The sequence below is a fragment of the Astatotilapia calliptera genome, chromosome 13 (assembly GCF_964374335.1).
Source record: "Astatotilapia calliptera chromosome 13, fAstCal68.1, whole genome shotgun sequence".
Taxonomy (NCBI): domain Eukaryota; kingdom Metazoa; phylum Chordata; class Actinopteri; order Cichliformes; family Cichlidae; genus Astatotilapia; species Astatotilapia calliptera.
The window spans coordinates 8,750,779-8,772,597 of NC_137434.1; the positions used below are offsets into that span (position 1 = coordinate 8,750,779).

General features: G+C 42.8%; 1 protein-coding gene and 1 long non-coding RNA gene across 2 annotated transcripts in view; both read left to right on the forward strand.

Annotated features, from left to right (window-relative positions):
* Positions 1-3,465, forward strand: part of wdr11 (WD repeat domain 11) — a 62,335-nt gene extending 58,870 nt beyond the window's left edge. Inside the window, exon 29 of the mRNA XM_026189428.2 lies at positions 1,312-3,465. Within this exon, the coding sequence (XP_026045213.2) occupies positions 1,312-1,514 (203 nt within the window). The 3' untranslated portion in view covers positions 1,515-3,465. The remainder of the gene's footprint in view (positions 1-1,311) is intronic.
* A 13,168-nt stretch (positions 3,466-16,633) lies between these two features.
* LOC113035173 (uncharacterized) lies at positions 16,634-20,803 on the forward strand. The gene is made up of 2 exons (XR_003274318.2): positions 16,634-16,766; positions 19,386-20,803. It is a non-coding gene; the product is annotated as an uncharacterized LOC113035173 (long non-coding RNA).
* Positions 20,804-21,819: the final 1,016 nt, after the last annotated feature.

Here is a 21,819-nt window from a genome sequence, read left to right on the forward strand (position 1 = left end):
CACACTGTGATCACAGAGAACAGTTGGAAAACTTTTTCAACCTAAACTTTGAAAGCTTATTGTATATCACCATCTATGGGCACAGTTTTGGCACATACTTCTTATCTGTAAGATTTAAATATATTTACCATCTAACTCAAGTAGTATGGTATCCTGTAGTGTTCCCCTGCTCCTCTGTGACTCAACTGAGATAACCTGTAACCCTTAACAAGAATTTATGTCTACATCTGTCCTACCAAACCCTTCTTTTTATCAGCCACATTTTTAATGCGCACAGTGCTGCACAATCTCTATTTTATCTAATACACGGCTGAGTATGTTGTGAGAGAAGAAAAAGAATCTGACATTCACCTAAAAGCAATATTTCATCTAGAAATCTCTGCTGTGTAATAAGATATCTGTTTGTCTTGTCAAAGCTGTGTTTACTCTGTGTTTTAACCACAAAGCGAGTTATGATTCATGAGGACTAGATCAAGCCAGGCTCTCTTCGAGCGCAGGTTTTTGTTGGAGAAGTGACAATAACGTCAAACAGCTTTTTAGTAAAAATATCTCTATTTTTCAGACTTTGTGAGTACATGAGCCAACACTGCCTAGAAGTTAGGCCCACACAAAAGAGCAAGTGTGTGTGTGTGTTTGAGAGAGACCAATTAATCTTTGTAAATTTAGTAATCACATAAGCCAAATGTACAATGTGCAAGAGGGCGAATGCAGTCATCCTACTGTAGCTGAAATCAGTGCAGTGCACCAACCAATCTTCCTTTCAAGAAGCTTAGATCTTATTTTTGGTCTAAAAAAACATTTTGAGCAGGGAAACACAAACGGTAGTAAAAAAGGTAACCATAGAAACCCTCAGCTCCATCCTTTCTATCACCCTGATGCTGGCAGGTCCTTAGGATGTCAGGAAACCACATAAGCAGCAGATGGACCACCCTGAGCCTTTTTCTGCCAGGGGTTAAAAGGGAGTTTTTCCTTCCCACTGTCGCCAAGTGCATGCTCACACAGGGTGGTCTGCTTTGGACTGGTTCTTATATATAGCTTTTGTACTCCACATGAGCACTCAAAGTGTCTTTAAATGTGATGCACACTTTGCACTGGCAGGAAGCTAACAGTATCACTGAGCTGAGCGCCTGCATTTATTGTGTTATTCTCTAGTTAAACGCTTTTGTTTTATTTGTTACCTTTTTGGATTTGGTTCAGTGATATAATTAGACCAACACTTGATTAATCTTTCTTGAACTTCTATAGATGAGATGCCAGTATGTAAAAGTTTCAAGTCGCTCTGCTGTGGCATCTCCTTAACTCACTATGCACATAAACTTATCGAAGCTGCATTTCTGGAATACGCGCGGCTGCTGCGCACGCTGGGCCTGCGGGAGGGTGCTGCTCTGTGGGCGTCGCGGGCTGGCAGCGCTGGGGAGCAGCTGATGGAGGAGCTTTTTCAAGGAGAGGGAGGTATACCGGAAGCCATTCTCGGCGAAGAGGTCGTCGAGCTGGGCCTGGAGAGCAAAGAGTGACCTCGAAGACGGAAGATTGAGAAGACGACGGACAGCCCGCTCTTTGGTGTTTATCGAGAGTTAGCCGTTCAGTCTAACTTCAGTTAGTTAACAGTTCAAAGCATCCAGGAGCATTATGATCGTCATCATGATCGTCATCTTCACATCAATATGAGGAGTTTAATTTGATGTTGAGTCAGTGGGTTTGTCTGTGACAGTAATCAGACTGAAATGTCGTCATGTTTGGTGAGACCATTGTGTCTGTGCTCTGTCTGTATGTATCAGCCCCAAAAGAAACACTTCCCTTGTTTACCTTTATCCCCCAAAAATCTGTATATGTTTTGGTAGATTGATTGATAAATTCAAAGGATTTTTTCTTTTTTACAGTTTACTTGTTAAGCCTTATTTTCCGTGCCTGTATTAATTTCCGAGAACTGCTGTAGCTCTGCATGTTCAATTTGCCTTTAGTTTGCTGAAATTGAAAGTGGCAGAATTCATTTATTCTCCAAGTTACAGGTTCTCTATTCCTGTTTGAAAAATGCAAATCATTTGAAAGTGTCATTAAAGTGACAGTCCATTTTCAAATGACGTGACACATTCCCAATTGTTTTGTTTGTTTTGCATTTGATATAACCAAAAAGCTGCATAATTTTGATTGAAAACTTGCCTGACTGTCTTGGAAATGTACAGTAATGTTGCTGTAGACAGGCACACAGCACACTGGGGGAGGGGTTTCTGCAGCAGGTGGTGGTGCTTTATAAGTAATTGACCAAAGCCTGCTGCTGCTGCTGCTCTTGCTGCACGCGCCTCTGCAGCTGTAATAGTTGGATGGCAGTAAAATTGCACAGCCAGCCCACCCTGCACTTATTAGACACTTATTAGTATATTATCTCCCTTGATGCCAAGGACAGAGGAGTCTGACCGCAGCCACCTGAGGGATTGAGCACCATTTAATTAGAGTGTGCAGAGGGTTGTTTGTTAATCCAATCCAATAATCCAAATGGATTTTTAAAATCTTTTCTATTTTTAACGGAGAATTGTGAGGATACGTTGCAACATGTGTACTTTGATGTTTGTGTAGTGAAGTTGTTCTCTAGTGTGTATGTGTGTCACAAGAAGAGCTGTCAAAACTCCTTTTATTCAGACCTCTGGATCATTTACACAAATACTCTGTGCTGCTTCTGCTGTTGCTCATCACAATCACAGAACCCGACACACTGGCTGAGACGCCGCCAGCTTTCCTTTGCTTTGCTTTCACCTCGTTACATGGTAAAAATGTCCTGATCATAAAAAAACAAAACGAAATGTGCGCAACAATGCAAAGATTTTAGTGACTGTGTGTTTAATTTGCTTTATGTTCAGCAACTTCATCCACGGGACCTTGTAGTGCGTTACTGTGTTTCATAAACACGTCAGTGCCGTTTTCTCTCCTGTGTTACAGTAAACCCCAGGCTGTGTCACTATGGCAACCCAGTCCTATTTTAGGGGGGGGGGGGACTGCATGTTTTTCCTGTATATCAATTTTCACACGGCCTCCCCATAACGTGCTGTAGGATCCCGTAGAGTCGCACAATCCAACAGACAACGTTATGATGTAGCTGACCCGAAGCTGTGTCATCTTCTTCCAGTCGTAAAGGTATTGTGGAAGCAGCGTGTACTGTACTGCCCATTTGTGATCGGGCACTGGTTTGATTAACACTTGCTGCTTTTCTTTATATGTAGATGAACTCAACAAAATAAAATAGTTGAAAATTGAGGCATGTAGATGGGAGACGTGCCTTTAGCAGTATATTTTGTAAGAAATGATTGTAATGGTGTCAAAGTTTAGTGGCCCCTCTCCTCTCCCTCATTGTTCTTTGATCACGGTTTACACGGTGACCCTAATGCTTTAAGTTATATAGATATTGCAAGAGAGTAGAAATGTATGTGTGTATATATATATATGGATGGCAATAAAATCGATATTAACTTCCATGTTTTCTGTGTGTTGCTACAGATCTGAAGACACAAGAGGGCGCTTTAATCCCTCAGGAGGCAGGGTGACTGGTTTCTGTAGAGATCCATTATAGCCAGTGTTCCTTTTAATTTTCCTCGTTTAATTTCAACCCAGGTAGATTGAATTTGAGCGTTCGTTCATTCATCAAGCTGTCCTAAAAGTTAATTAGTTCCTGTTTCAGCCACTTCCGCGATTAATTACTCCCTTTCTGCTCACAAGGAGGGCCAACAGCTGGCTTCAGCTCTGTGTCCAGGTCTAACCGTTTTCACTCTTTTCTTCGTCGCAGATTTATTCATTGACGTGTATTCTGCTTTTTCTCTCTGTCCTGCACACAGCCCAGAACACAAAGGGAAGAAAAACAGTCTGGAACAGAGGGGCCACACAAGCGCCTTGGTTGTGCTCCTTTTAATGGCCTAATGAATAACTGCCGGAGAGCCGATCCAGCCGTTACAGCCAGGTCATCAGTATGCGGGGCCTCGCAGCAGCTTTTCTTTGCTGTTCCACTGCTTTCTACATAGGCTGCCACCCCAGCTTACCCCAAACTCCCAGTTTCCACTTTACATGCTCTCCCTCGCTCTTCTTTCACCAGAATAAACTCATGCCAACTCATGTTCTTGCTGCTCCCCATCTCCACTAATTTCCTGAAAGACTTGTTTCCGTCTGCTGCTTAGCTTTCACCTCTTGGATCCCCATTTTCCTCTAAATAAAATTCAAAGCCGTTTCAGCTGACACAATATTAAGGGGTTGTTAGCAACCGGAGCCGTGAGGAGCACTGGAAATTACCCGCCTCCACTGTTTTATGCACATACTGCAAGAATTAGCAGCCAGCTACAGATCAATCATATGCAGCACTCTTGCTGTTCCTCATTTTCAATCATCTGTATAAGTAGCCACGGAACAGGGGCCTGTGTGTGCAGCAAGCAGAGAGGTAAAGCCAAGGCGGCACGGTGGGTGGATTGATATCGAAAGTATCGATAACAGCGCTATAGGATCGATACTTTGTTTTTATCTTCATTCCTCATTATGAAAGTTGTTACAATGTGACCCACTGGATTTCATTCAATCTCTGGCTCCAGTCTACATTCGTTTCCCTTCACTCCGTTGCTGGTGGGGGGTGTGGTTTAGGAGGTCCCCAACCCCTGGGCCATGGACCGGTATGGTCCACGAGAGTTGAGGCTCGGGTGAGAAATTCATGGTTTTCAGAAAATTGTCGGACATAAACTAGTCCGTGGTGCAAAAAAGGTTGGGGACCGCTGGTTTAGGATGATGAAGGGGGGGACGTTTACAGATGTGGACGCATGTTTATTTTTTTCTGCAGGAGAGCTAGGTGGATCGATCCAAATATCGTTAGTATCACATCGATACTAGTGATATGATCAATACTTAGTTATTCATACTGAGAATAGCAACAATGTGAATTTTTTTGTAATGACAAAATACATCTCAAACATACAAAATATCTGAATCTTTCTGTGTTTTTGTCACGTCTATTTTAACAGCCTATTGCTCATTTAAACATCAGAAGCTGACCCAAAGTGTCCAATTTCAAAATACAGGAAAAGCTGAAAGGTGTGTTTTGTTGTGTTACCCAAGTATTGTGGAAAGAAAAAAATCACAGTGACTTAAAGTGTGTTCAGGATTTGCAAGCTGATGATGCAGCTCATAAATCATGACACGCTGCTCTCCCTTAATTAAGATGTCTTTACAGGTTAAAAGGATCGGTATCTGTGATACTGACCCTGTGATTATTTGGTGTTGGATCAATACCAGAATTCGCAGTATAGCACAGCACTGCTGCACGGTCTGTGAGCTGCAGACAGTGACATACACCAGGGTCATCCAGTTCCCATGAGTATGTTCCTCCTGTGGTGCTCCTGACAGATAGCTTTATCTAGGATGGGCAAGTCCAAGCTCGCTTGTATCCCTTACTCCTTCTTCATTTGTGTGAGATGTTTTGAGATTTTCCCCTCACTCTCCCTCATCCCCGTTCCTCGCTGAGGGTTACCACTGAGTTCATTCCTCATTTTCTGTGTAATTATCCTTTCTTCCATTGTTTTCTTAACCTCCCCCAGACATTTCTGAGCATTCTTCAGGCAGCTCACACCCCAGGTAGTGGAATAATTTGGGGTTTGAGTGGCTGCCGCATTTATGAGGATAATTATTTTTATGGGCATGATTATTTCTTTTTCAGTGATGTCCTTTTAACCTTTCCACAAAATGCCAGCTTTCCGGGACGCTGACTTGAATACTAAAGCCCACTCTACATCAATGCCCACTTTTCTTGCCTTTCGCCTCACTGTTTTTTTGTGATCCCACTCCACTCCTTGGGAAACCCGAGCTATACATGTAAAGGTCATATCTGTTTCTCTCAAACAATCTGCCTCCCCTCCCTCTCACATCACCTCTCATCGCCCACATCTGGGGGTATCACCTGGCGTGGAATGAACCCACAGGCTCGATCTCATCTGAGTTTCTTTCCTGGTAAGGAGGCGGCTTCCCTCCCTCCCTCCTTTCAGTCGCTGCTATTGGTCGAGTTCACTGTTCACCCTCTGTTTGCGGGCTCTGACTGGCTTTGGAGCAGTGCTGGGGGCTCTGCTTAGGAGGCTCCAGGTGATGTTTATGTTGCAAGTCTTCAGGCCCCATGCTTTATCTGATTCCATTTGAATGAATCCCACAGTGCTCAGCAGACCATGTCCTCACCTCAACACAGCACCACACTCTCCCATTTAAGAAAAAGGGCATGAATGAGACAGTAAAAGAAAAAAAAAGTGGGGACAAGGGGGCCAGGCAGGAGCAGCAGAGGGGAACCACAGGAACTCTGGAGCATTACCACATGATGACAAACTCTTATCGCATCCCGGTAATGACTTGTGGACGGGGTAATCTTTTTTAAAAAGCTCCCCTTATCTCTAAAGCAGCTCTTTTGTGGCTTCCATGTGTGCAGGTTGTGGTCGGGGACTGTTATTTACAAAAAAAAAGAAGAAAGCGGTCTCTGAGCGCATTGTGTCGGGAGCGTGAAGCCACTTCTGCGATCTGCATCCGCCAAAGATACTTTTGAATAATCGGGATTAGTAGTTTCAGAAAGAGGTGCGTGATTTCAACTTGCATTGACGTACCTATTGTGCCAGGGTGGGGAAATTTCCAAACTGGGAATAGCAGGTTCATGTAATGATATTAATACCAAATATAATAGGAAATCCACACTGCTCTGTCAACAAGCCAGACAGACACAGTTGAAAGATCTCTTCCCCCACTGTTGTTGACAAAGCTTAAACCACATCCAGACCCTTTGTGACTGCATTTCTGTGTTTTTATGAGAGAAAAAAGGGCAAATAGACACTGGCTGCGGAGTAAATTCCTGGCAAGTGAACAATAAGGTGGTGAGACATCAAGAAAGAAGAGGCTTAAAGGAACAATTAACCAAACTGTATGTATATAAGGACGAGACAAAGTTAAGCCTGGACTATTGTATGCATTTAAATGTCTCGAAGAACACTATAAATCCACACTACCCCTCTGCTTGACCCCAAAATGTGCGTGTAGGTGCTCTTAATGTGTTTATTTGAGGGTCATGGGGTAAAAGAGATGCCGCAGATGCCCTAGCTACAGTGAGGCCCTCGCTGGGCTAATTGCCACTGTCGTTTGAGAGATTAGAGCTGGAGAAGGCAGGGACGATTATGAAGGAAATGGCCTCTTATAAGCTGCTGTGCACGAGGCCAGCCCGACTCAGGAGTGGGGAGTATTCCCTTTCACCGGCTTACAGTGGGAGCCAGGAGAGGATGTAAAGGATACCTGCGCCGCACTCGACCCATTTCCTAGTTGCATATGTGCATGTATGTGTGTTTATATGAGCATGAACTTGTGCTCAGTTTAAGAAAGTACAAGAGTGCTCCCTATTTAGCCCGCGTGGCCTCTTTCCTGTGAGTGCACAGGGGCAATGCTGCTGTGTTTGGGTCTCTTGCTGAGCTGCGTGTTTTTATTTCTACCCAAGCGTAGTATATGCGTTTCCTCTTCGTGTAGTCTAAGCAGACACACTGGGCCCTGTGTCTGCCAGAGTGGAACTTTGGGGGTCGCTGGAGGGGTGGGCTGTTTTGCTGCGACCCGTGCAGTCTTTCACTCCTGGGGATAAGCACGTGCTACGCTGCCAAAAGAGAACCAGGTCCAGGCTCGATTTTTCGCCCCCATGGATTTAAAAGGAAAACATCCGCCGTTCCTTTAAGTTGGGCTGGTAATCAAAAATGGAAAAGTCATATCTACAGTGTGGAGCGCAAAGCCTTTGTTTTAAAGCTGCAGTTCCTGACTTTACTCAGATGGGGATAAGTACTCTTGACCCCTTATAGTCTACAACTGTCTGGTGTATGTAGTAGATTCAGCAAAGATAAGAGGATTAATAAGTCTGGTGATGGTCTCACAGTGTAATAAGTCACTTTCACCCTCATCATCAACACATGTCTAACTGTTTCAGGCTGTAGTTGAAGTAAAATCACTCCCTGAGCATGTTACAGTTCATTCATGTTTTGAGCTAAGTGCTAAAGTAGTGTTGTTTGTCCATTAGATTGTGCCATAGTGTGCACATAACTTAATCCACTCCTGACACATCCACCCCACCCCAGGGACCCCTGAAATGGATAAGTGGAAGAAAACTGATGGATGGATGTTTACCATAATTCCACTAGGAGGCAGCAGAGGTCTGTGAAAAGTGAGCATCAGTGAGGCCCTTGTGCAATCTAAGTCCAGTTTTAGATTAGATGGATTTGATTCCCCAAATGCAGTTACCAAAAGTACTCTACATAAACAAGAAATGAGAAAAGCTTGGAGTTTAGAGGCCAAATGCATATATTCACTGTTATGTATTTGCCAGCAAGTTATTCCACAGCATCATCCCCTTTAATTAAAATGCACCAGTGTTTATTTCAACACATTATTTAGTCCTTCAAGTGTCGTCCACATATGTGATATAGTTTTCTGTTTTTGAAAGGAAAAAAATAGTCCCTTCACGGCATCTGAAGCAGCAGGATGAGGTGCGGGTTAATAAGTTGTGCAAGTAGAACGAGGCAAAGAAAAGTTGCAGGTCCGTTTCATAACAACCCACTGTGTTTGTGCATCGTGGCGCCATGCCCCCCCACCCCCCCATATCAACAGAGAATCTAACACTAGTGCTGCTGCATGTTCGCTTATCTGGGAATGAACACAGCAGCTATTCCATGCAGAAATCCCTCTCAGGTCTTGTGATGAATATTTAGAGGTCACTGTTCACTGGCACTCAAGCTCAATCTTGGCTGGACTTTGAGTGATATTCGATTCAGCACAGCTGGGAGAAATGTTAGCGTTCTGATAATGTATTACATCATACTGGACAAAAGTCTAACAGACAAGGAGAAGAAAGAGAGGCGGGAGAGGAGGTCTGCAAGTTGAAAAAGCGATGAGGAGACCGAGCGGGGAGAAAGGCAGATGACAGGAGAGGTGAAAGGATGGGTGGATGAGGGAGGGGCAGGGTGCTGACAGTGTTTTGTAGGAGTTATGTAGATGTAATCCCTTCTGATGGGTAGGTCAAACTGCCTGCTGAATTCTGAGGCACCAGCCAGCCTTGGAAGCGCAAATGCTGGCACTCAGTACACATCGGAGCATGTACATCTAGCACGTCAAATGTGTGTGTCTGTGTTTGTGCTGGTCTTTGTGCGTGCGTGTCTACTATGCCCCTTGATGCAGTCTGGCAAAAGTTCCTGAAAGGGGGACTGAAGGGTAGATTTTCTCTTTCTTTAAGCGTCGAGGGCTGGCCTGCTGAGGAAAGAGAAATGGATCTTCTCCAAATGCCACCGTGGGCGCACTAATGCCTGCTTTGTTCGCCACGGTAATTCTATTATGGTAATGTCGGATGAATCCCAGCTTTCGTCTCCTCCTTGCTCCATCCCAGTTCCGAGTCGCCTGTCCTCCTCACACCAGCACCAATGAGCTTCCAGCACAAAAAAACAGGAGTTAAAGGGCCTCAAGAGTTCTAAGAAATCAGAAGCAAGGTCTTGCTGTAGATGTACATTGTAGTAAAATGTTCTTTACAGTGCATGATATTTGTCTGCATCCCAAACAGTTTCAATTCATCACAATAGTTTAGTGAGCTCACTTTTTTGTGTGTTTCTGATAGCAAATTAAATAATGATACACTAATGATGTTCGTCCTCGATATCTGAGATCTAAAAAACATTCACGGCACTACTTTGTTCATTAAGCCATTCTCTGGTCTGCTGTTGTGAGCGTCATCAGATCCAGGCTCAGTACGTATCCAGCATTGTTTTCTCCACTGGGACTGGCCTTTCTCTCTTCTGAGGAAAACTTCACCACTTTACCCAGCAGCCCCTAGAGCCCCTAATCCCTACAGCCTGGGAACAAGTCCAGCTTGCAGTCCCTTAAAATGTCTTGGGTTTGTGCATTATTAGATGCTATGAATTACACTAGGACCATATGGAAGGAAAACATAGCAACTGGCAAACAGGGCAGTGATAAATCTGAAATAATGAAACAGGGCTCTAAGTGAAACCAGGAGAGCTCTGCTGACCCACAATCAGGGAAACCCAATAGGCCTGCAAAACTGCTGGAGGCATGGCTGTGGGTGAAGCCCGGCTGGAGCTGCGAGTACCTCAGAATAACATGGAGCTCTTTGGATCTTTGGAAGATCTGCAATGTGTTCCAGTCCTGGTATGTCGGCGAAGGTGTTACCGAGAATGACGTTTTTTAATTTTTTAACGGCAGTTTATCTTCCTCGACTTTGAGCTTTTCATGAAGAGTTATGATTATGTGCCTAAGTGATGGCAAGTTCGAGGTAGAGCTAACAAATGACGGGATGTTTGGCTTTGAACCAGCAATAATTTACTCCTTCAAAAGGATAAAAATAAATTACTTAACCAAGATAAATGTCCTGCCGTCATGCCCAGAATGCTCATTTTTCTGTCTATTCGTGGAGACACGGGAATGCTCGATAAAGAGCCTTTTGATTTTTTCTTTCCTTGCGCACGTGTGTACAGATGATGTGGGATAGTCAGGACTTTCCTGCTCTAATTTCCTGCATGTGTCGCAGCTTTGGCCGCATTCTGGTTATACGAGGGGCCTTGCCATGAAAGACCGTGCCTGTGCAGACGAGGGCTGGAGACCTGTGCCCCGACTGAGTCGTATTATTGTTTTGTTTTTTTCACTGTAATTCTGAAACGGTAATATAACATGTTTTGGTTGGTTTGTGTGCGAGAATGAAAGAGCCATGTGCATAGTGTGTGTCAGAGAGAAAGGGTAGAGTAGGGCAGAGAATGAATAGCTCTGTCACAGAGGGGCCAGCTAATAAAGTAGGCAGCTGAGGGAGGAGGGTAAAAAAAAAAGAATGTGTCTCGCCTTTCGCCCATTCGCTCTGGGTTGTCATCGAGGGTGAATTAGTTTTATGCCAAGTCGAATGCATCCAATAAAGCTCCATCCACTGGTCAGGTCCTTCCCACCGTAACACACACACCCGCCTGCCTGCCAGTGAAAATTGCATTGGCCATGGTTTAGTGGACGCACGCAGCTCAAGTTTCAGCCCTTTTGAAGTTTTTCTCGTCAATAAATTGCTAGATCAAGAAGATTAGTTAAGTGTATGTTGGCTTCTTTTCACAGCTGGGTGACCTTTGTGTGTGTCTGTGTGCATGTGTGTTGAGCAATCTGACCAAAAAAAAACCTAAGGCATTTAAATGCTATCGTTTTAAACTAATAGCATTGTTGCATTTTAGGTTTTCTCTGAGGTCACCAGCTATTTGTCTTCTTTTCTTTTTCTCTCCAGTATGAGAAAAAGGATTTTAGCTTAAAATGTATAGCACTTTAGAGTGTACTCTAAAGCTACTGTAGAAACCTGCTTATGCCATACTGAACAAATATGATGGATCACTGTAAAGGAGCCTCTTGTTTAGCCTTCATCTGACTGATATCAGTGTTCCACGTTGTCTCAGGCTAACATTTTGCCAGAGAACAGGAAGAAAAAAACTCCATCAGACTAAATGTTCCCTCCAGCCTCGCTCTTTTTCTTTCCCAGGCCTTTTTCTTTGCAAAGGGGAAGAAAAAGGAGGTGTTTGGGCTGATAACCCCTCTCCATCACCCTGACACTGGCAAAAGAGCAGTGTAAAGTCGGGCCTCAGGATAGAGCTGCAGCACAGCAGTCACCCCTAGCTATGAGTCGGAGGAGGACAGAGATGGAGATCCTTTGGGGGGAGGGGGTTAACAGGCAAGGGGGGTTGGGGTTGATAAAGAGTCAGAGTGAATGATGGAGGTCTAACTGAACGGTGGAGTTATCTGTCTGGTCATATGCTTGACAGACGCTTTTCTTTCTCTTCCAATCATTCACTCTGTCATTTGATATCATTTTTTTTTTTGCTGCGGCGCCAACTTGTTATCAGGCCCATGGAGGCCAATAGGCTTGTGTACATGTGGGTTATCATAAATGTGCAATACTACATACCTACTGTATGACTCTACCAATCACAACAGATAAGATTAGGCTATATCCTGGAACACTCTGAATTGATTTGATCAGCTTTTCGCTTGGCATTGCTAAAGATACAGACACACAGTACATTCATACAAGTGTGAGGTATGCAGGTTCTCATGGGGAGCAGGGCAGGGACTGAAGAGGCACAGTAGTGCTGTGCAATATTGCAAACTTTAGTGTCAATCCAATATCAAGTACACACATGCTAGTATCACCTAAATGCCGATACTTTTAACCTATAAAGGCAGCCAGATTTTTATTTTTGCATTAATTAGTTAACGGGGGTTGACATTGTGGGTCAGTTCCTGTTATTTAGCTATATACAGCAATGGGCTATAAATAATAGAACAGGATAGAAACAAAGTATTGAGGTCATAGTGGTAGTATCAATATTCGATAGGATATCAATACTCTATATTTGGCTTGATCAGTCCACTTCTAGATAGCAGGCAACCTCCTGCAGACAAAAGAATGTGCTTCCAGATCTGCAAATGTGGAGGAAAAAACACCATCTTTCAGCATCCTAAATCACCACCCCCATCAGCAACAGAGTTGGAGAAGAAGGGGAAAGGAGGAAAGATGGAGTGAAGTGAGAGCTTTAATAGAATCCAGGCAGTCACATGATAGATAACAAATTTCACAATGGGGAATGAGGGAATACCGTAATGTGAAGCAGCCATAAGGAGGCCCGGAAAACGGCATGCAGCTGCACTGACCACTCCAGCCCCACTCTGCAGCATGCTCCGACTCTGCAGCTGCAGGACCTGGGGAGCGTCTTATGCAACAGCGTGTTGGAAGATTTCACTCTTTAAACTGTCGAGGCACAGATGTATGCCCCACAGTGTTCACTCTACCCAGCAATTATTTTTACTGTATGCTTCTGGTACTTGCTCCGAGCCCTGGTAACGCAGTGTATTGGTAACACATTTATAGCAACCCAAAGCCAGATAACAAAAAAACAAAGGGCGCATCATTTAGTGGCGCGCGCTGTCGTCAGCACAACTCCTGCCAGGACAGGTGAGCCCAGCCACCACAGCTCAACTGTGGGAATGTTGAGTTTACATAAGGGATTGAGCAAGGCTTCTGAACAGAAGGGGGCTCTTGTTGAAACGAGTTGTTATGATTTCACACTTGGCTTAACAATGCCAATAAAAATCACTTTTTACAGATGTCTTTCTGGTTGCTTGTTTTTAAGTGTCTACTGGACACACACTAGAAAAGGGGGAGAGGATGGGTGATCATAAATAAATATAAATGGATCATATTAAGTTATAACATTTCTAATCTCCAGGGTGCTCATACAAATAGAAAAATCAAATTAAGAAAAATAGACACACACAAGGCTTCCTCTATCTTGGTCCAAGTGTTCACAATCACATTTTCCAAAAAATGCGCTTCCAATCTGTTTTTTATGTACATTTTAATAAAAGAAAAGAGATGCGAGGGTTTCGACAGTATTAGCATCCATGCACTTCACAGCCGGTTGAGCTTGTTTGCAGATGTTGGCATGCAAACCCTTGGCCTCCCCTTGTGCTCATGTGGCGCACAACTGGCATGTCACAAGAGGAGTGGGGGGGGGATAAAGCTCCCTTTTGCAATTAAAACAAGTCACCCCTTTTCCACTTCTCAATCAATGTGTGAGTCCTGTTGTAACTGCAGAGACTATTAATCAAAGCTAACATAAATAGGTTGTGAAGGGGAGGGGGGCAGTAATGGTCTTTCTGACTGCTTGCAGGGCTCCAAGAGCCAGATAAACAAAAGATAAGAAGGGGGAACCAGACAAACACAGCAGCAGCCCCAGACGTGACCACTTCTTCTGGGTACAGACCAAACTAATATGTCGTATCTGGACACTGCTCTTGCTTTTGCAGCTGTAATGCATCATGCCATTTAGAAAAAAAACAAAAAAAAACAAATCCCTGTCGTGTCAAGACGGCGCTGACATACAAAGACTGATGTATTTTTTTGCGCTCGTATACCACCCCTCAACCCCTCCCACTCACCCAAACTCCAAGAACGTGTTTTGGTAGAGGTAAACTAGTCAGCACGTGTGTGTGTTTTCGAAACCCACACCAGTGTGAAAAGACTGAGAGGTTTTGTTCCGAGGATTGAATAAATATTTAATATTTCAAAGCCAGACCACACCAAAAAAAAAAAAAAGGATGGTGAAAGATCGCAATGAAACAGAAAACGCACGCAAAGTATAAATATGGGGAATAAAAATGTGTGCATTTGTTTAATTAGGGCCACATTTTCTTTAAGTCTTTGGTTTGGACGCATCAGCTGTCAGCTTCAAAGCTTTGGCATCTCAACCAACCACTTAGAGAACAAAAGAGTCTCTGCATGTTGTCATTGTGGAGCTGAGTTCGCTGCCCAGTTCTTGTGTTTGCAAAGACATTATTATTTTATTTGCAGGCCTGCACGCCTGTATATTTTCTTTCTTTCTTTCTGGGTTTCAAACTTTGCCGTCATTTATTTGCTGTTTGCTCATTGCAGTTTCTCACGTCATGAGCCATCGATGCTCTCGCGTGGTCCCACACACTCGCTTCTGCTCTTTTTTAGCTCCTCTCTTGATTCTCGAGCGCTTGTTTGTTATCATCTGCTGCTCTTCCAAACAGAAGGCCGCGATGTGACCTGTGTACAATCGGCGTGTACAGAAAGATGGAGGTCTGAGCCGCTCTGTGAGGAGCATATTACAGTGACTCGTTTAGCTGCATTTCATCCCTCGTCGTTGTCAATTTTAAGCTCATTATGAGCGGTTGGAACGTTATAGATGTACAAAACCCAGATTTTAAGACCTCACCCGTGAATGTCCCCCACCGCCACCTATATTATTTCCAAATGTTAGTCGACAAAAGTGTGTGTTTGTGTGTTGCAATGCGTGTGCATTTGTGTGCACGTCTTTGCTTCTCTCTTGCGTTTGTGTGTCTGCTGCGGTCTGTCTGTCATAACTTGGGAATCGGGGGTCAGCACATGCTTTTAATCAGTCGATCTCTGTTCCTCTCTGCCTGTCTCGGTCCTTCCCTCTTTATTTTCTCTGTCTGCAGGGGAAGTTACTCACTGGCTCCACGCTGTGGAACGACTGGAGTTTATACAAAGCCAAGGAGCTTAATGTATCCTTATATACATTTATTTTATACTTTTCAGATCAATGTGGTAACAAGTGTCTAAAAAAGCATTGGTGAAGAATCCTTTAACCTCGTCACCTTTTTTTCAACCCAGTTAATTGCATTCTGGCTATAGACTGTATACAAAAGATGGCAACTGCCCTGTTTGCAATTTTACAGAAGCCTGTGGGAAAGATGACTGGAAATAATCTGGAAATATGACTAGTTTTGAGTCTTGTTAAATACCATTTTCTACAAAATTATTCTCCTTTGATTGAAAAAGGCAGATATGCTTTAGAGCGTCTCTGCATTGTGACTGACAAGTTTCTACCATTCCAGACTACCTTCTCGCTTTCAAAAGGTTAAGATGAAGATGATTGAAATGTGCAGCTGGCACCTTAATCATAAGACTTAACCAGGACCTGGGTGACAGGGTAGTAGCTACGTCCATCTCTTATCCACACTCTAGATGAAGTCTCCAAATTTACCTTGGGATTGTTGAGACAGATTAAGACTAGTTTTATTTAGTGAAGTCATGAAGCAGTCAAAATTAGCTACTCCTCAGCAAGCCACATGAAGAACTATTGGTCCTTATTAATAACAATCTAAGTGATGATATCCTGTACAGTTAAATGGCAGTTGCAGAGGACATGTTTCCTAGGGATGATACTCACATGGATTCCTGTCAGTCAGATTTAAGATGGTTTCACTTCTAAAGGAGTAAAATGAAATTAATTGTTGTGCTGCCACAGCTCGTTTGCTTAACATAAAACTTTATTTGATCTTTAATTTACTTTGAAAATATGTTGGAAGCAGTGTTCAGACTTACAGCTGAGGTCGAAACCGAATGGAAAATCCCCTTCCAGTTTTTTTTGTTATAGTTATAAACTATATCATGTTATAACCTTTGTAAAGGAAACCAGTCATCGGAGATATAAAGTATTAGTTTAAAGTGTGTCTCTCACAAATTGTTATTTTTGTCTCCCTGTTTTTCTGTTCTTAGATGTCCTTTCTTACCTGTTTCTTTCTGTCCATTGTTGTGTACCCAGGTGAGAATAAGTGACAGTTGGAGTGACGGGCTCATTAGGGTTTCATTACATGGTTGCTTGGACAGAAGGAGGAGAAAAGCCCATGAGATGAGCTATAAAGTAAATAGAACTTGCTGGGTAACTGCTGCACATCCAGAGCATTTTCACTGATGGCCTCTGGGAGGAAAAGCACACCTGAGATACACACCTGGTTTTTGCCACAAAGGAGAGCGAGTTTAGAGTGAAAGCAGGGGTGGATTCATCACAATTAGCCCAGGAGGTAACCCCGAGGCAGTGCCTCATGCACAAGGCAGACAAACGCACTATCCAAGAGTATCGTAACAAGTTTAGACTTTTCGACACAGCTCCTCACCTGGAAGAAAACAGAGCAAACGGTGAAAGTCTGAGTAATGAGATTAAGACAAGAAACAAGTTGTGACACGAGTTCCTCACATTAGATGTTTTAGGCCGCTCCTCCTTGAAGTGTACCACACCTGTCCCGTCATTCGCCGACACAATTGCTGTGCTGTTGGATTTGAGTTCAACGGCAGGCAACAAACTCAAAGGTTTGTTTTCTTAGTGAGAAACTGAAGCATATCTCGAGCTGCAGTGATTAAGGCGTTCAGGAACCATTAAGCAGTTAAAGTAAGTGGTCAAATGGAAACCAGGTTGCTTGTCAATTTTGAAAGATTTAAGGATTGGGTAGCAACTTCCAGTTGAGTGAAAAGCTCGATCAGATAACATTTAAACAAATTAGATTTGTGGAATTCAAATAGAGTTTTAAGCTACTATCAAAGCTACTATTGAAATATTTCTCAATAGTCTAATGTTTGGGGTACAAATAGAGTTTAACGATCTGCAGCAAAGCGAAGCAAATCGAATCAGAAACTGGTGGTTCTGTGCTGCATCATAAGCTCCTTTAAGCATCATAAATACTTCAGCGAAGTAGTGATCATGTTATGAGTCAAAATACAAGTAATTTTCCACTAACAGGTTTCAGCACCTGTCCCAGGTTCCTCGCACATCTTTAATGGTTATAAATTAGCCAGACAGAGCCTGCTGGGTCTTCTTGAAACAGGCTGCACCTATAGTGTTGTGTGTCAGTGAAATATGTCTTAATGAAGGAAAGGTGGCTTCACTGGGACTTACAGCTGCCGCAGGTATTCAAGAGTGCTCTGTTAAATGTGTGTATGATAAAAGGTTGTGATCAGGACAGTAGATTTGTGTAGAAGTTTCTTGTATACCGATCCACCACAACATTAAAACCACATGCATAATACTGTTTAGGTCTCCCACGTGGCCCTAAAACAGTTCTAGTCTGTTATACATTGCAAAAGTTCTCTGTGGGAGTGTGTCCAGTTGGCTGCAGGGTGGGACCTCCTTGGATTGAACTCATTCCAGCCAATCCCATTTGTATGGAGGCCCACAAGAATTTGGATCTAGGGAATTTCTAGGATGGGTCAGTGCTTTGGGAACTTCATTTGATTCTTCAGTGTTTGTAGCAAGGGAGGGGGTACTATCGTGGCTCAAGAGTTGGGAGTTTGCCTTGTAATCGGAAGGTTGCCAGTTCGAGCCCTGGCTCGGACAGTCTCAGTCGTTGTGTCCTTGGGCAAGACACTTCACCTACCGCTTACTGGTGTTGGCCAGAAGGGCCGATGGCGCGATATGGCGGCCTCGCTTCTGTCAGTCTGCCCCAGGGCAGCTGTGGCTACAACTGTAGCTTGCCTCCACCAGTGTGTGAATGGGTGGATGACTGGGTGTGTAAAGCGCTTTGGGGTCCCTAGGAGGGACTAGTAAAAGCGCTATACAAATACAGGCCATTTACCATTTACTACTATTACCCTGTCAAGGGATACTTCGTCGTTAAAGGTGCAGTAAGTAAAACAATTTTGGGATCTAATACAAAAATATGCTGAACTCATCAGTATAGTGTATAGTATTAGTGTATAATTATATCTTCCAAAAACTGATTTATTGTCATAAACTTAGATTTAATCTATTAAAAGTATAGTCGCAATAACTTATCGTGCAAACCTCCCATCTCTGGACAGCTGACAACGAGCTGCTAAACAACAACAACAGCTGGTTATAAGCTAATGTTATACCAGCTAATGTTAAGCTAATTTTAGGCCTCCTCTAATAAACAGTTTGATTACATTCTCACATCACAAGAGATGAAAACAATGTTAGAGACACTTCAAAAAATGTTTCTCTGATGCTAGCTAACAGCAGCTAATAGCAGCAAAAACAGAAAAGTTCAGATATCCTCAACAACTCACCTCAGTAGACTCCTCTCCCAAAGCTTTACAGCCACCTCCAGAGCAAACAGACATGGACACCCAGGTAAACAGCAGACTGACAGCTTGGTGGCCACCAAACTAGGCCTTTTATTATTGGCAGGAGTAAGAAAACAGAATTCAGTTGACTGGAATCTGAAATCTATTGACATCTAGTGGTGAGATTCACACACTTTACCTTTAAAAGTGTTCAGGTAGGGCGGTGGTACATGTGGTATATGTAAAAGTCACATCCATATAAATGTTCTCACATAAAGTGAGCCTAAAATCATTTGATATGATAATCTACTGTTATTTGTATATTTGAAATATTTTAGACTGAGTTGATAACCCTAGTAACTGCTTAGTGCAATGATCCAAAAACAAAAATTATCTACTAATCCAATAATTATCCCAGCAGCTTGAATGCTAGAGTATTAGCTTGTTTACTGAGCTGGCAGCCTTATGACAGGCTGTAAAGCGGTGAAAATGAAAGCGACTGGTTCAGACTGTTTGCTGAAAGAGTAGGTAGGGACAGTACAGCATGACAGGTGTGACTATAAAGTTGCATCACCATTGTTTTGCTCATTGCATTCACAGTTAGCACTAGTTTTTCTGCTGTCCATCATGCGTTAGTTAGGTAGCACTAAGACACGGCAGGAGCATGAAAAAGGATCCGTTTGTTTATTCATTTTTTTATTGATTTCAATTTCTTCAGAGATTTTTTTTCTTTGTGAGTTTGTCTTACATTTAAGGTTCAGATATCAAATTAACAGACTTGAGCTTTCAATTCAATTCATGTGGTTTTTAGTGTTTACATTATACCAAGCTTTATTCAAACTCAAACCGGAGAGGAAGTGGGAACATGCACAAAGTCTAAACCTCTATTTAAAAATTTCATCCCTACTTTTCTCTCAAACGGTTTTGCCAGTGACTACATAACCACTCTGCATTGATCTTTCCTGTGTCCTCCTTCCTTTGCCTCTAGTTGTCTCGCATCCCCATCTTCAGATGTGACCTCCCACCCCTGCTGGCTCCGTTGCTGACATGCTGATGTCTGATGCGCAGCGCTCTGGATGTTGGTTAAGTCACGGTCATTTCCGTCTGTCCCTGTGGTGAGGCGAAAAGAGGAGCTGGATAGAGATGGAGGATGGATGCAGCCATTGTCTTGGCAGACTATAAACTATTTTTGACTTCAATTTTTCCTTGTTCTTGCACCATTTGGGAGACAAGCAGACGCCTCATCTCTTCCTGCTCTCTTCTCCTACCCATCACTCTCCTGTTCTTTATTTTTCTCTATCCACGGGTTGGCTTAGGTCACCCTGTCCACTGCCAGATGTGCGGAGGGAATAGGAACAAAAAGAGACTGGCACTTGGCAGCTCAAATGTACCAGTCTGGTTTTATTTGATGTTTTTCATTACGCTTTTCGGTGTCAGAGTGTAGAAAGTGGTCGGTTTATAAATTTCACATAGTGGCCATGCATCCGGTGACAGTCTCCTTTCTGAGAATAGTCGTGTCACTAACACGAAGTAAATCAAGAACAGACAGCAAAATCCAAACACATCAGGGAAGTTAAGCTGACATTCAAAACCCATGGCAGCCGCATCACTGGATATCATAGTTCTGTTTGGTGAAATGATGATTATCATAATTGTTCTGTGAACTGCAGCAGTATGGGGTTGTAATAGGCCCTCTGCCCTCAACAGGAACTACTGGGAATGGTGCACGAGCTTGCCAAAACCACAGAACGTACTACTCTGCCCTGTGGTTGACAATACAGGGAGAACATAGGAAAAGGCCGAATGAAATAAAGAATGAGGCACAATATAGGGTCCCATAAAGACTTTCACATGTACAGTGCCCTGTAAGTTTCAGGCACAGCAGCATGACTTGGCTGCGACTCAAGGCAATCAATAAATACCTTTCATGAGTAGATCTGACTCCACAGATCATAGCGCTGTTAGTCATGTGTGCCTCACTCCTCCAGACTTTTCTTCCCCGTCATTTGGCTGTTTCAGAGATAGCTTTGCTATAATGACTGTAAGTTATACTATGAAAAATCTGCCATCTTTTTTTTGTCTATGATGTAAAGAGAACATGAAATTGGGGTTGATTAGCTGTAAAATACAAGAAGCTTTGGGCCAATTTTGTTTGAGCCACTAGATTTACTTTGAAAAGAACAACTTCTAGAGCATTTTAACTAGACATAAGCATAAGTGTATAGGTCCACGATGGACAAAAATGTACAGGTCTTTTAGGAAATGTATTTAAAAAAGAAAAATGGATTAAAGTTGTGTTGAGATCCACTATCAACAGTCCCATCAACGGACAGAAGATTCTTAATCTGTTGTTTGTTTTTTGTTTTTTTTCTATATCAAGTTGTTGCATAAAACATTTCTGCACAATTCTGAGTATGCCTGAGTCTTTCTTGATAAAGTGAACCTTGGTATCACTTTAATGTGAAAATATCACTAGCAGTCAGATTGATTTCTTCTGTCTTCACAAATAAGTTACAATGATCCAACTAAATACACTTACTTGATTTCTTTCCAAAACTCTGATGAGAAAATTATACTTAATAGAGACATAAGAGTTTGCGGGTTAAACATGGAGCCATATTTTGAAATTATGAACAGTACCAGTGTCCATGTGTTGAAAATAATGTGAGAAAAATGCTCTGAAAAGGCAGTATTAGGCAAGATTCTAGGAGTTAGAAGGAGTTTGATAGTTCTGTCTTCGTTCTTTCAAAATCCCCTCCTCATATCCACTGTCCTCTCATACTCTGGCTGGCCCTTTTTCCAGAACTCTCTATTGGCACTCTGAACTGTCAAGGAATGATACTGCACAGTTCTGCCAGGCAGAGGTGAGGCGTAGGGTGACAGACTCACAAGTGAGAAAAACCTTCCTGCTCTTTGTCTGCACTTCTGGAATTTCTAAAGTGCTTCATGTCCAACTAGTGTGCAGGCTTTCTTCCTTGCACCCACATACCATCTTTCTTGATACTTTTAAAAATCTTTTTCATCAGGCTAACTGACAATCAGAGCAAGCTGGCCTTTCCAGGAAAGAGGGAAGAGAGTTTCTGAAACAGAGCCTTTCAGACAGAGTATGAAAAGATAATGGAAATGGATAATGCACGCTGCAGCAATGTACAGCGTGCATTATTTTCAATTCAGTTTTATTCATATAGCACCAAATCACAACAACAGGCACCTTGTATGTGAGGAGCAGGATTTTGAATTCAATTCTGGATTTAACATTAAGCCAATGAAGGGAAGCCAAAACAGGAGAAATATGCTCTCTCTTTCTAGTCCCTGTCAGGACTCTTGCTGCAGCATTTTGGATTAGCTGAAGGCTTTTCAGCGAGTTTTTAGGACATTCTGATAATAATGAATTACAGTAGTCCAGCCTGGAAGTAATAAAT